Source organism: Octodon degus, unplaced genomic scaffold (assembly GCF_000260255.1).
Source record: "Octodon degus isolate 3935 unplaced genomic scaffold, OctDeg1.0 scaffold00163, whole genome shotgun sequence".
NCBI lineage: Eukaryota > Metazoa > Chordata > Mammalia > Rodentia > Octodontidae > Octodon > Octodon degus.
Genome location: NW_004524739.1, coordinates 5839631 through 5854569, shown reverse-complemented (window position 1 = coordinate 5854569; position 14939 = coordinate 5839631). Strand labels below are relative to the sequence as shown.

The 14939-nt window shown below is 43.2% G+C and overlaps 1 protein-coding gene, 1 non-coding gene and 1 pseudogene across 4 annotated transcripts in view; 1 reads left to right on the top strand and 2 right to left on the bottom strand.

The window, feature by feature from the left end:
- The window catches only part of Kpna6 (karyopherin subunit alpha 6), a 71777-nt gene that overhangs the window by 6847 nt on the left and 49991 nt on the right, over positions 1-14939 (bottom strand). For all 3 annotated transcript variants that reach the window (XM_023702996.1, XM_023702997.1, XM_023702998.1), the window contains 11 exons: positions 13278-13370; positions 12780-12879; positions 11447-11541; positions 9883-10014; positions 8464-8552; positions 7404-7503; positions 6974-7137; positions 6718-6796; positions 3573-3698; positions 2746-2873; positions 299-477 (listed from right to left, as the gene is read on the bottom strand). In XM_023702996.1, the coding sequence (XP_023558764.1) occupies positions 299-477; positions 2746-2873; positions 3573-3698; positions 6718-6796; positions 6974-7137; positions 7404-7503; positions 8464-8552; positions 9883-10014; positions 11447-11541; positions 12780-12879; positions 13278-13370 (1285 nt within the window). The remainder of the gene's footprint in view (positions 1-298; positions 478-2745; positions 2874-3572; positions 3699-6717; positions 6797-6973; positions 7138-7403; positions 7504-8463; positions 8553-9882; positions 10015-11446; positions 11542-12779; positions 12880-13277; positions 13371-14939) is intronic.
- LOC111813100 lies at positions 9514-9648 on the bottom strand. The gene has a single exon (XR_002818436.1). It is a non-coding gene; the product is annotated as a small nucleolar RNA SNORA69 (small nucleolar RNA).
- Positions 14310-14742, top strand: LOC105743756 (annotated as a pseudogene).

Sequence of the window (14939 nt, the reverse complement as noted above, 5' to 3'; positions counted from 1 at the left end):
AAAAAAAAAAAAAAAAAAAAAGGCTGCTTCAACATACATACATACATACACCAGCCTGCCAGCCAGCCCACCCGCCCGCCCGTTATTCTTATGGGATGAAAGAACTTGGCTAGTGCAGGAATTCTTCACTGGTTTTCGAGACAGACTCACATCTCATGGAAGCTATGGATATTTTCCAGTGTGCGTGTGTGCACACACACACACTCACACGTGCTGCTCTGTAGGCATATAGCTGCCGGATTCTGACCTATAACCTCGCTATTAAAGGCAGAGGTGAGATCAGGGTGAAGGCATATACCATAGGCTTCCTCGATGAGGCCACAGTAGGGATTGACCCCTGAGCCACTCCGCTTGCTCTCCTGCTCTCCAAGCCGCAGGATGTTCTCTAGTCCATTGAGGGCCACTTGTACAATCTTTGAATCCATTACAGTCAGCAAGTCACACAGGGGTTTGATGCAGCCCAGTGAAACTAGGTACCTGGGGACCAGAGATAAGGCAAATTCTAACTTAATGCAGAGCAAGTTAAGAGCTGGGCAGATGCTACAGTTTGCAGGTCTCCCTCACACGCTGTCTTAGTTACTTTCAGCAATCTACTCGTACAGAGGCTTTTTTTGGAGACAGGGTCAGGCTACTCAGGTTGGTCCTGCACTTAACATGTAGCCCAGGCTGGCTTCAAACCTGTGATTGTCCTGCTTTGTCTAATTCTAAGAGGACAGGCATGCACTACTATGCCTGGCTTTACATGGTCTTTTTAAAAGTTTTATTATTAAAAGTTTTTTTTTGTTTATGTGGTCTTGATGACCACCTATCCTTTCCCTCACTCTCTTCACCTTTCCTTTTCATTCAATTTATTTCACATGAACACAGACTCTTCCTTCTCAGCCCTAAAGTTTCACTGGCTACAATATTACCACTCTGAATACTTTTCCGTGTTTAAAATTTTTCACAGGTTCCCTATTTCCCTGAGTCCAAGATCTATGGGTAATACAGATGCTCTACAACCCGAGCTTCTAGCTCTTTTCTTTAGCTCTGCCTTCTACTCCCTTCTAGGGATATTACGTTCCAATCACACTGCTAAAGGCTGAAGATTTCTTCTGGAGCTCCGCCCCCCTCTGTCTTTGCAGTGTGAGGGATTGAATCCAAGGTCTCAAGCTTACTAGCTAAGTGTTCCCTCACTAAGCTACATACTGAGCCTTTTTTTTTTTTTTTTTAAAGTTTGAAACAGGGTCTCTAAGTTGCTCAAGTGGAGCTCAAACTTGGAATTCTAATTCGTATTCAGACTAGCTGAGATTCTCGGAGTATACCATTTCCCAGCAGGTCTCCAGATTTTTTATTCTTTTTTTTAAAAAAATATTTATTTATTTATGTATTTAGTGTGTGTGTGACCAGCTCAGCCCACCAGGGGGCAGGGCTGGCTGGCATGTGGTGCTGGGGGATTGAACCGCGGGCCCTCTGCTTTGCTTGGCTTAGCTTGTTCTAAGTAGGTGCTTTAGACCACTGAGCCATCTCACCAGCCCCAGATTTTTTATTCTTGTTCCTCTACTTACATCTTTTTTGCGGAACCAGGGATTGAACTCAGGCCGTTGTGCTTACCAGGCAAGCGTTTATTCTACTGAACCATCTTCCTGGCCCCTCTACTTACATCTTGCTCTAACAAGTTTTTAGACAGAATCCTGTATTTATTCTTTAATGCTCAACTCAATGCCTATCCCTCTTAAGGTTTTATATCTACTGAGTGTACTTCCTTGAGTAGGCCAAAGGAGAGGGCAAGACATTCAAATCCCATTTTCCAAGTAAGATGCAGACAATGGAAATTAAAATAAAAAGCACCATGTGCTCACAGACATAAACAGAGTAACTTTCCATTTGTTTCTCTTAAGGCTCATTGTCTGCTGGGTATGGTGGCACATGCCTTATCCCAGCACTTGGGAGGCTGAGGCCAGCCTGAGCTACACAGTAAGACCCTGTCTCAAAAACCAAAACAACAGTAACAAAAAGACTCACTTTCAAAGATTATTTCTCAGTCTGGGCTACATAGTAAGTTCAAGTCCTGTCTGGACAACATAGTAGGACCCTGTCTCAAAAAATAAAAAAAATCCCTCAAATTCAAAGCACTGGGGGGAGGGCCGGCTGAACAGCTCAGTGAATTAAAGTACCTGCAAGCAGGCACAGGGGTGGGGTGTGTGTGGGGGGTTGATCCTCAGGCCTGCTGTGCCGGCCCCATCCCCGGGGTGCGCCAAGATGGCAACTGAGATTGGGCGTGGTGGTGCGTGCCTGTAATCCCAGCTCTTGGGAGGCTGTAAACAGGTGGATCACTACAAGTCTGATCTACATAGTAAGACCCTGAAAACCCCAGACCCTTTCCTAAAATAAAAAGAACACGAAGAGGGGGGAAAAGAAACAAACCAAACCCAAAAAGGCTGCTTTGATGGATCCAGAACATGGCTTTTCACTTGTCTGAATAACTAAGAATTATACAGATTTTAGTTTTTTGGGGATTAGGAAGAGGAATAGGTAGAGAAAGGATGATATCTGTACCACAGGTTTCAATTCTTCGGTAGAGAAAAAGAGGTACCACATGTTATGGTCTATTCCTGATTCTCCTATCACTGTAACAGCTTACCAGTTAAGTCCTATTGCAGCTGAATTAGGGGACAGACCTATCCTAGCAAAAGCAGTTTATGTAAATCATGTACAGAGGAGAACACACCTATCATTCAAGTCAATGGGAAAGGAATGTGATACCTGATCTGCTCAGGAGTTCCTCCTGATGTGGCGTTGGTGATGGCCCAGGCTGCTTCTTTCCTTGTACGGAACTCTGCTTTCTGAAGGATTTCAATCAACACAGGGAAGATATTTGCATCTATGACAGCCTGAGATAGGATTGGGGAGAGGGAGGAGAGTCACTTCAGAAGAGAAAGTAAATCCAGCTCTTCTAGATGTGGCAGCCTGAGCCAGCCAAGACGAGATTCAGACATCTTTCCCCACCTGGGAATTCTTTGTTCTTCCCATATAGGTAACAGGCTATAGAGAAATGCAGCTTCCACTAAACAGAACTGATGCTACCTACACACACACACACACACACACACACACACACACACACGTATTTTGATTTCTGGTAATGATTATCAGCTGGGGATTGAAGGCAGGGTCTTGTGCATGCTACGCAAGCACCATACCTCTGAGCTACACTCTGGCCTCTTGGTTCCAACTTTTCTTTTTTTTTTTTGGTCTTTTTTTGTGGAACTGGGGATTGAACTCAGGCCCTTGCATTTGCCAGGCAAGTGCTTATTCTACTGAGCTATCTCCCCAGCCCCCTTTTTTGGTCTTTTTGAGACAGAGTCACATTATGTAGTGCATGCTGGCCTTGAGCTTACTTTGTAGCCCAGGCTAGTCTCCAACTCGCAATGATCCTCCTGCCTCATCCTCTGCTGTGGCAAGTGCCACCACACCCAGCCTTTGGTCCCAACTTCGAGAAGGAAACAGATGCTTTCCTCTGGAAATAAACATCCTACAACCTCTCATGTTCTGATGCCTCCTTAGAAGCCTTGGCTTCCATGCTGTTCTACCTGTATTTGAGCCCTGTTGCCAGCAGTGATGTTTGAAATGGTCCAGCAAGCTTCCTTTCGAATTGATTCCTTGGAGCTGCTCAACAAGTGGAGGAGGCAAGGGAGGGCTGAACAGTTAAGAATGACCTACAACAACAAGAGCACAGGAAACAAAAGAAAAATTAGATATTTGGACTTAATCAAAATAAAAAAAATTTTGTATAAGATAGAATAGTAAAAAAGAAAAAGCATAACAAAAAGGCTAAAAATATTTGTAAACATGTATCTAGGATTCAGGATGTAGCTCATTGGCAAAGTGGTTGCCCAGCATGCCTGAGGCCCTGGGTTTAATCCTCAGTATTGACAAAAAGAAAAAAAATCTAATAAGGGATTGATATCTAGAACATATAAAGAAATCCTACAACTAAACAACAAAAATGCTCCTAAACAACCCATATAAAAACTAAGCATGTGCTTGCTTTGGCAGCACATATACTGAAAAATGAGCAAAAGGGTTGGGAATTTAGTTCAGCAGACTAGTTGTGCAGCATGTGTGAGGTCCTGGGCTCAATTCCCAGTATCATACCAAGAAAAAAAAAAGGATGGTTCTGCAAAAAAAAAAAAAAAAAGAAAGAAAAGATAAAAGAAAAAAAATGACCCAAATAGGTATTTCTGTGAGATGTACATAATCTGACAGTATAAAGTAAGACAACCTCTGAAAATAAGCCCTACCGCATATTTTGGAGCAAAAATTAATGTAAGAGCCAGTTTTATTTTGGGGAAAATACAGAACACAAACCTTGAAGATATGATGTTCAGTGAAATAAGCCAGACGCAAAGGACTATATGACTCTAGTGATATGAGGTGGCCAGAACACTCAAATATAGAAAGTACAACAGTGATCATGAGGGACTGGGGGAGAAGAGAACTGCATTTCTTTCTTTCATTTTTTAAGTCAATTCATTTTGATATTTGAACAGATCTTTTTTTTTTTTTAAATGTATTTAGTACAGGGTCTACAGGGTCTCACTACACAGATTGGACTCAGCGATTCTCCCGTTTTCAGCTTCCCAAGTGCTGGGATTATAGGCGTGCGCCACTACGCTCAGTCTGAGAATTGCATTTTTTTAATGTAAAGTTTCAGTCTGAGATAATGAAAAGTCCTGTAGATGGCTGGCTGGATAGTTATTATCATTGAATTTTACATTTTGAAATGGTTAAAAATGGTAAATTTTGTGTTATTTACTGTTTTAAGAGGGTCTCACAGAGTTTAGGCTGGTCCTCAATGAACTCATTATGTAGTCCAGGCTGGCCTCAAACCTGTGGCAATCCGACTGCCTCATCCTCCCAAGTGAAGTGCTGGGATTATAGGTATGTGCCACCACACCTGGCAGATATATTTTATTCACATTTTTTAAAATTATTTATTTATTTATTTTATTTAATTTATTTTGTGTGTGTAGCCAGCTCAGCCCACCAGGGGGCGGGGCTGGCTGGCATGTGGTGCTGGGGGATTGAACCGCAGTCCCTGGGCTTTGCTTAGCCTGTTCTAAGTAGGTGCTTTAGACCACTGAGCCATCTCACCAGCCCCTTTATTTACATTTTAAAAAAAGTTTTGGGGCTGGGGAGACAGCTCGGTAGAATAAGCGCTTGCCTGGCAATCCCCGGTTCCGCAAGGAAAAAAAAAATTTATTCTAGATATACTTAGTTTTAACAGTCATCACAAGGAATTCCCACCTGTACAAGGTATCTCTTGCTTCTTTTTTCCTATTCTCCTCTCCCTTCAGTCTCTCTTTCTCTACCAAAGCTTTGCTTTGTTTCCAATTTTTCCTTATTTTCTTTTTTGGTCCCTTCTTTACTCTTCTACTCCTTTGTTCCCCTTCTCATTTCAACATTTTTTCCCATTTTCTATTATATTTTGGTCCTTATTTACACTTCTGGTTTCTCACAACATACACTTCTGGTTTCTCACAACAGAGAAACAATGCAATATTTACACATGTCCAATTTATTTCACTTAAGAGAATGGTGTCAGGGTGCAGCCATTTACCTAGAAATGTCTCAAGCTTATCCTCCTTTATGGCAGAGTAAACTATATTGACTTATGTTATATTTTAATGTGCGTGTGTTCATACAAATGCATACCTTCACATAAAATGATCTAGAAGGGCCAAGGAGATGGCTCAGTGGAATAAGCGCTTCCCTGGCAAGTGCAAGGGCCTGAGTTCAATCCCCGGTTCCACCAAAAAAAAAAAAAGCAACAAAATGATCTAGAAAATGAGGGTGTAAGTTTGAGAGATTGCTTACCTGCTAAGGCAGGGGAATTCCATGAGTTCAAGGCCAGGCCAGGATACAGAGCGAGACCCTATCTCAACTCCCCACTTCACCAAAAAAAAAAAAAAATCCTATAGGGGGCCTGCCCCTTGACTCAGTTCTTTAAGTGGCTGCTTCAACAAAGCAGTCAGGCTCAGGTTGCTGTGGTTCTATCCCCACAACTCAAGCCAGCCAAACCTGCCCTGAAGGCATTCGGAGCCAGCCAGAAAAAAAAAAAAAAAAAGATCCTACAGAATTATGCCAATTATCCAAGATCTGAAAAATTATATTTTTATACCCTTTAAACAGAGAATCTTGTTTATCTCACTGAAGAGGTACTTTCATTTTATTTTTCATATTTTTTATATGGGCTCTCCCTGTATTTTCCAGGCTGGTTTCAAACTCCTACGCTCAAGAGATTCTCATCTCAGTCCCCACAGTTCATGCCGCCATGTCTGGCTGGGAGGGGTTACTGACATGAGAATAACATGAGCTAATGTCCGTGGGCGCCGAAAGGTCTAAGAAGCAGGTATGGAGTTCCACAGCTTCCAGTATTTGAAAAGAATCATGACTCACGCTTAATAGCTACCTTACAATGTCTCAGGAAGTCCAGTTATTTTACTCAGTTTTCTTTCACAAGCATCAAGTAGATGATGATTTGTTTCCAATTTGTAGTAGAAACAAGTTGCCCCTAATCATATAAAGGCAAAGCTGGAATTTTTTTTTTTTTTAATTGAAGCCATGCTTTCTGCTGGACTGTGTTAGGCAGACAAAGTTTTTGTCCACTGGTAGCTTTCCATAATGCTCTCCTATAGCTGGCCTGAAATGAGATTTTTTTTACTTCTTCCTTACCTGTGTCTGGATGTCATCCCCTGTGACGATGTTACCCACAGCTCTCAGAGCAGGGGAAGCCACTTTGTAATCATTGTGCCTACAGAGGAGAAAGATCTGATCAATGGGAGGCCAGTAGACCATGTTAAGCCCTGCTGATCACCCACGCTGACAACATTCTCATGGCTCCAACTTTTAGGAAAGTCAGCAAACTGTGGGTTGCAGTTTTTCATGAGAGCTTGGAGAAGCTGAAGAAACTTTTACCCTGTCTACTCACATCAGAAGCTCTACCAATCTCCGGCATACTCCAGAGTCTATAACTGCCTGGATCTTCTCGTTGGGGCCATCAGACAGGTAAGAGAGGGCCCAGCAAGCATCTGCCAGCAAGTCTGAATCACTGCTGAAGAGTAGGCGAGATAATACGGGCAAACACGGAGAGACCTGTTGGAAGCAGAGTGAAAAGGACTCAGTGAGACGGGTATATCAGCTCTATCACTGAGCCTAACACTGCTACCATCTCTCCAAAAAGTAATTCTTGATCCTGGGATCTTCAAATCTTTACCATTAGGTATACAAGATCACCTTCTTCATTGACAACTGCCTCTTTCTAGGTTCCCATGATTTGAGGCCTCAAAGAATATCCGACTTAAAAAATTTCATATAGTGGACTTGACTATCATGCAGGGGCTGGCAGGCAGCTTTCTCACCTTTGCGAACTCTGGGGGTGGGTTCTTCCCTCGGCAAAGGTTTGACAGGGCCCAAACCGCGTTTCGTGTCATTGTCAGTCTTGTGGACTTGGTAAGGAGTCTGAAGGAAAAAGGCAAGGCCAGATCCTGTGCACCGATGCCCCAGCATAGGGCTGATGCCCCCAAATCCCAGGAAACAAACTCAGTGACACTCCCTAAGACTGTAGAAGCCCAGTTTTCCTACCCATACACCTCAATCAATATAGCAGTTTGGCTGATCTGTGCACATGAGATTAGGACCAACTGTGGCTTAGTGACATCACTGATAATAGAGACAAAACAGAAGCCCAGATCTTGAGTAAGCGCGCAAAGCTTCTAGATACACGTTGGGGACAAGTAATGTTCTCATTGGAAAGAAAAGCTGAAGGTCCAGTGAGAGGATGTTACCTATGCAGGATGGAAGAACTTTCTTAAAGGGTCTATGGGAGCCAGGGTGATAGCTCAGCAGCATAAGTGCCCGCCTGGCAAGCCCAAGGTTCTAGGTTCAATCCCCAGTACCAAAATAAAAAATAAAAATAAAGAAATAGTTCCTCTCTTTTGCTTTAGATTTAGCTTTTGCTAAGGATATGGGGAAAGGGAGGAATGGGAGGATTCTAGATGACCTTTCATGGGATCTTTGATCCATGAATTACAACAGAACTGTCCAATGTAGCTATGCATAATATACTAGCATGTCAATGTGTCCTATAGAGAAGGCGGGACTTTTTCAGACTTGTCCTGCCTTTCTCCATGCCTCAGTAAGGCAGATATGACCAATGTGAAGTTCTACAACACCATGAGGTAGGGAACAAGATCTTCCTTGACACAGAACACAGGTGTAATATTCTAACTTTCAAAGCATAACTTTTACTTTGGTGATCAGAATGCACTTCTGCAGTTTTTGTATTTACCTATCATCCTTTTATTTATTTTTTATTTTTTCTACCTATCATCTTAACAAGGCAAGTAAGCTGCTCCCAAATGACTCTGTCTTATGACCACCCTATAGATGCCCCAGGTGCAAATGACTGCAATTACTCACGTTAACAAAGGATTAAGGATGGAGCAGTTCAAGACGTAATCTCGGCAAACGGAACTGTCTCCAGCTATGTTTCCCAGAGCCCAGACTGCCTGAAAAGAGGATGATGGAACTGTCATCCATAGGACCCGGTAGCGTCTTGACTACTTTATAGACAGCACTACAGAGTATCCACTGGCTGATAGCAATGTTAAGGTCCAAAACACAAACAAGCTCAAGTAACCTCCCAGTGGAAATTCTGAAGGCAGGCTGCCTGCCATCTGTACTGTAGCCAGAGAAATCAAACCAAATCTTGGCATCCCTACCATTCCCGGGAAAGGAGGAAGGAATCACCAAATTGCAATCTTATAGCCATTTTGGACCAACTATATACATAGTAATGGAGGAACATCCCATTACCACTCTTCATATCTGTCCAACCAGCAATAATTCAATGGGAAAAATTAGAAATTATAATTTTATCTCTATGATCTGTGGGTACTGAGAAATGAGTATTATGCCGTCTTGCTCTCTTTTTAATTCTGAGAAAGTTTAATTATTGAACTCACAATGTAGCCCAGGCTTGCCCAATTTGCAGTGAGCCTCCTTCCTCAGCTTCCCAAGTGCTAGGAGTACAGACACGCACCATCACAGCTGGCAGCGGTGCCTCTTTTCTAACACAAATCGCACATCCAACAATTCAATTCAATTTTGACACTAACGCACAAATGCCACAGATCAGTCTTATAGGACTAACCCTACTTTGGACTAAACCCAAATCCCAACAACCACTTTACTTCTGACCAGAGGTAATTTTGAGGATTCCCGCAATTCTCTCTGCTTTGATGACTAGCAAGGATGCTTCAGCAAAGTCAAGAAAACACTATGGATGTTTACTTAGTTTATTATAAAAGACAAAAATGATAAACAGTCAAATAGAAGAGAGGCATACAGCAAGGCATGGAGGGCTGGTTGTGCAGAGCTTCCACACCCTCTGCTACCTTTCCAGCACAGAGGTGTGCTCACTAATGTAAAAGTTCTATTTTTATTTTTATTTATTTATTTTTTTTCCTCAACTGTCCATGTCAATATGCTGTGATTTTACCCTCATAGAGGCAAAATCAAAAAAAATCAACACAGCCTTTTCTTTCAGCAGGATAATGACAGTACTTCCACAAAATAAAAGTTCTATTTTTAAAAAACAACATTTACAACCCAATCTCCAGTCCCCCTTCTCCCACTTCCTGAAGAGGGATGGCTGACAGTTCCTGGCCTCTAATGCTGTGTTTGGTCTTTCTGATGACCAAGTCCACCTGAAGACTACGGACAGGATGCAGAGACTCCAAGGGCTTTCAGAACACCATGCCAAGAACTGGGACAGAGACCAAATGTTTTTTGCTATACCACTGCAATCAAGAGAATTAAGGCAAATCTGAGCATTACCTGTTCCTGTACATCCTCAAAGTCTGAGTTAAGCAGCTCTATAAAAATCGGGACAGCTCCTGCTTCAATAACAATTCTTGTCTGCTGAGAGGTTCCAGAGGCGATGTTTGTTAGTGCCCAGGCAGCTTCAAACTGAAAGTGAGATTAAGGGATGATTGAGAGGTCATTCTGAAAAGAGCAGCCACATCTATCAGTGGCTCAAAGTTTTTGCCAGGTGTGGTGGAGTACGCCACTATCCTAGCACTCAGGAGGCTAAGGTAGGAGGACTGAGAGCTCAGGGCCAGCCTGGGCTACATAGTGAGATCCTTTCTCCAAAGGCCAAACTAAACCAAATCAGAACAATATGAAACAAAGTAGTACACTTTTTGCCCATCAGCAAGAAAACCAGCTAGGCATGGTGATATATGCCTACAACCTCAGTTACACAGCAGGCTGAGGCAAGCAGCACAAGTTGGAGGACTCTGGACAATTTGCTGAGAACCTTTCTACAAGGAAAGGGGTGGTGGTGGCGGCGGCAGGGATGGAGTTTTAAGAGTGCTCGCCTGGATGCCTAAGTCCCTGAATTCAATTCCTAGTACTCAAAATCAATAAAACTGAAAACATAATCCTTTTCTCTCCCTGTAAGAAATGGTAGGAAGAGCAGTGACGTGCCACATGGAAAGACGGAAATAGACTTCGGTCAGTCCAGGTCTAAGAAACCACAGGTCATTTTTTTATTTCCCGAGACTCACTTTCTTAATTTCTAACGCTAAGGTAAGAGTGAGATGGGCCTCTTAAAGTCTCTATCAGCCAAGTCTCTAGAATGTTCAAACTGATTTATCTATCATGCATCTCTGAGAAGAGAAACTGAGAGGCTAACAATTCCTCTTGGCCAAAACAGTAAGTGGAACAGACAATAATTTGTAATGAAATGGTCAGCCTGTCATATTCTTTTTTTTTTGTTGCTCGAATGCCTTCAGGGCACTTTTGGCCAGCGGGAGAGGTGTGAGGTTCGAACTCCAGCAACCTGAGGCTGACAGCTTTGTGGAAGCAGCCACTTAAAGGCCTGAGCTAGGGCCAAGCCCCCCAGCCTGTCATATTCTTGTATCTTCCCTTCAACATTACCAAAAAAAGTTGTTTTAAAAAAATTGTTTTTGCAGTGGTGGGGATTGAACCTTAGCCTTGTGCATGCTAAGCAAGTGCTCTATCACTGAGCCACACACATGCACAAACATGAATGTTTTGATAGATAACACTGTATGATATCATGTGCAACATGATGTTCTAAAGTGTATATATTTACACACACACACACACACACACACACACACACACACACACACACACACAGAGTGGAAGGGACACACGCCTAATAGACAAGGGCATTAATTCTCCATATAGTTATTGCTGAGATTGTTCTAAGGAAGAGATTTTGGATCTTTTCTGAAGTCAAGATTGCTGAGGAAACTGACAGCTTCCTTTAATAGCTCCTTATATTACTTGTCTGCTTCCTCAGAGTTGTGTCAAATAGTACAGTTTCTTAGGTGAAGTGCTTCCCTCCGTTATTAGTATCTTTAGGCTTTACCTGTAATGTACAATTCTCATTCCTCTTCAGAAATTCCACAAACCGGTCCACTACTCCTGGAGTGTTGATAACTTCATCTATTGGAGGACTAGGCTCTGAAAGAGAGGGAGGTAAAAAAGATAAAAAGTCAGAGGAGGCTTTGGTTTATCTATTTACAGAGGAGGCCACCATCCTAATCTTTCTTACTTGTTTTGGAGACAGGAGCTTGCCAGGAAGTTCATGCCGGCCTTGAACTCACTATACAGTTTAGGCTGGCTTTGAACTTGCAGCAATCTTCCTACCCAGGCTCTTGAGTGCTGGGACTACAGGTGCGCACCACCACACCTGGTTACCTATTTTTCTCCTAAGAAAGACCAGCAGGGGCTGGCAAGATAGATCAGCAGACTAAAGCGCCTGCTTAGGCAAGCGCAGGGACCGAGGGCTGGCTGAGCAGCTAGAGTCCAGGTGTGGTGGCACACACGTGCAATCCCAGCGCTGGGGAAGCTGAAAGCACGAGGACCACCACAAGTCTGAGCTGCATTGTGAGTTGTAACAACCAAATGCATTTAAAAAAAAGATCAGCAGTGTTGTTTTATAGGATTTTTCTGAGACAGGGTCTTGCTATGTAGCCTAGGTTGGCCTTGAACTCACAACAATCCTATCAGCCTCTCCAGTGTTGAGATTACAGGCCTCTGCCACTATGCTCAGTCTCCAATTTCTTTCTTTTTTGTCTTTTTGAGACAAAGGTTTGCTATGCAGTCCAGACTGGCCTTGAACTCATTTTATAGCTCATGCTGGCCTCAAACTAACACTGAACCTCCTGTTAGCCTCGAGAGTGCTGGGATTCAGGCATGTGCCACCACACCCAGCCTCAATTTTCATAATTACTATGTGCTCCCAGTTCGGAATACTAAAGATACAGCAGTGAACAAAATCCAAACTCTCTGCCCTCATTAACTTTATTTTATTTATTATTTTTTTTAAATTTTAAATTTTTATTTATTTGTGTGTGAGTGTGTGTGTGTGTGTGTGTGTGTGTGGCCAGCTCAGCCCACCAGGGGGCGGGGCTGGCTGGCATGTGGTGCTGGGGGATTGAACCGCGGTCCCTGTACTTTGCTGAGCTTGTTCTAAGTAGGTGCTTTAGACCACTGAGACATCTCACCAGCCCCCTCATTAACTTTAAAGCCAAGTGAGAAGAGGCTCTAGCATCAGAAGGTAACAATAAGCACAGCTGGGCCTCGATATTCAGGACTCTGCATCTGCACATTCAACTCGGACAGAAGGTGATGAGGTCAGTGATGAGAAACAAGAGACTAAACCACATGAAGCTTCTCTGAGAGGAATCCAACTGTACCTTTGGAGAGCAGCTTCCGAAACTTCTGTGTGGTTGCTAACTGCAAGTCGGAATCGTCAGAGAAGAGCATCTCTACCATCTCTCGTGTGATCACACTCTCCTAGAATATAGATTAGCTTCAGAGCTTCGCAAACCAACACCATAGCCAGGTGTGAGCACATGACCCTACTTCCTAAGACTTTAGGGTAAGAGGATGGTGTAAGAAACAGGCTTCAAAGGGGCTTATTTAATCCATGCTTGCTTCAAGTTTGGACATTCAACAATGCCTCCTACTCACTCACACAACTAACTGATGCTTCCCTTAAATATTTGTCTGAGTATATTTCTGCCAAAAGAGGACCTTTGTGCACTTCTATAAGCTGACCACCTACAAAATGACTCATGGAAGAAAGAGCTTAGCATTACTGGCAAAACTACCCGGTAACATGAACCATCCAATTTACGTTTTGTAGAAGCAGGCATGTCCCAGGCCTGCCTCAGGCACACACAAGGCCTTACCCCAGTAGTAGAGCTCACGTAGGAGTCCATGAGGAGACTATCAAACATGGCAGTTTCTTCATTAATCAGTTCTACATTTCTTCTTTTAAAAAGCTGAAAGAAAAGTGAAGAGACAAAGGTAGGACTATTCTCTGAATCAAAGAAAACAAAGAATCCAGTGCTAAGGCTGGCCTAATAGAAAAGGGCATGCTAGGCAGTGGTGGCAAACCTGGGGCATATGTGCCACTGTGGGATACATGAATCACTGAAAGCTCTAAAACATTCACCATCACTGAGCTAGGGTAACTGAGAAAAGAAGACCAAGCTTCGTAATGACACTGACAGTCATTCAATGGCTTTACTTTCTATGTTATCTAATTGTTCATATCTTTTTTTTTTGTGTGTGTGTGTGTGTTTAGTACAGGGTCTACAGGGTCTCACTATGTAGATCAGACTCAGTGATCCTCCTGCTTACAGCCTCCCAAGTGATGGGATTACAGATGCATGCCACCATGCCCAGCCTCAATCAGTCTCAATCACTGTCTCAGCATGCCTGGGGTGGATGGGCGTGTGTGTGTGTGTGTGTGTGTGTGTGTGTCCCCTGTGTCTCAATCACTGTCTCAGCATGCGTGTGTGTGTTGTCTGTCTGTGTACATGTGCGCAGCATAACAGGCCAGGGGATTGAACCCCCGACCCCTATGTCTGCCTAAGCAGTCACTTTAATCTGCTGAGCTATTTGGCCAGCCCTTAATTGTTCACATCTTTTAAGAACATTTTTTGGTACCAGGAATCAAATTCAGGACCTTGTACTTGGAAGGCAGGCGCTGTGCTGCTCAGCTATATCCCCAGTCCAAGAACATTTTTGTTCTCTCTCTTTTTTTATTTTTTGGTGGTACCAGGAACTGAACTCAGGACCTTGCGCTTGCCAGGTAAGCACTTATCCCACTGAGCTATCTTCCCAGCACTCCAAGAACATTTTTTATAAGGAAAAAACTTTGAAATCCTCTTTGCCTCTTCCCTTTTGCGGCCATCACTGGAGTTGCAGCGGCCAAAATGAAGTTTAATCCTTTTGTGACTTACGAAGCAAAAACCGTAAAAGGCATTTCAATGCGCCTTCCCACATTCGCAGGAAAATTATGTCTTCTCCTCTTTCCACAGAGCTGAGACAAAAATATAATGTTCGCTCTATGCCTATCCGAAAGGATGATGAAGTTCAGGTTGTGCGAGGACACTATAAAGGTCAACAGATTGGCAAAGTAGTCCAGGTTTACAGGAAGAAATATGTCATCTACATTGAACGGGTGCAGCGGGAAAGGCAAATGGCACAACTGTCCATGTGGGCATTCACCCCAGTAAGGTGGTTATCACCAGGCTAAAACTGGACAAAGACCGCAAAAAGATCCTGGAACGGAAAGCCAGGTCTCACCAAGTAGGAAAGGAAAAGGGCAAATACAAGGAAGAAATGATTGAGAAGATGCAGGAATAAAGTCCTCCTGTGTGTAACTTTTAATTAAAAATGCTAAAACGAAAAAAAAAATCCTCTTTGCCTTTTGTGTAAAAAAGTATTGGTAAGAAGTATCTGCAAGGGCTGGTGAGATGGCTCAGTGGTCTAAAGCACCTACTTAGAACAAGCTTAGCAAAGCACAGGGACCGCGGTTCAATCCCCCAGCACCACATGCCAGC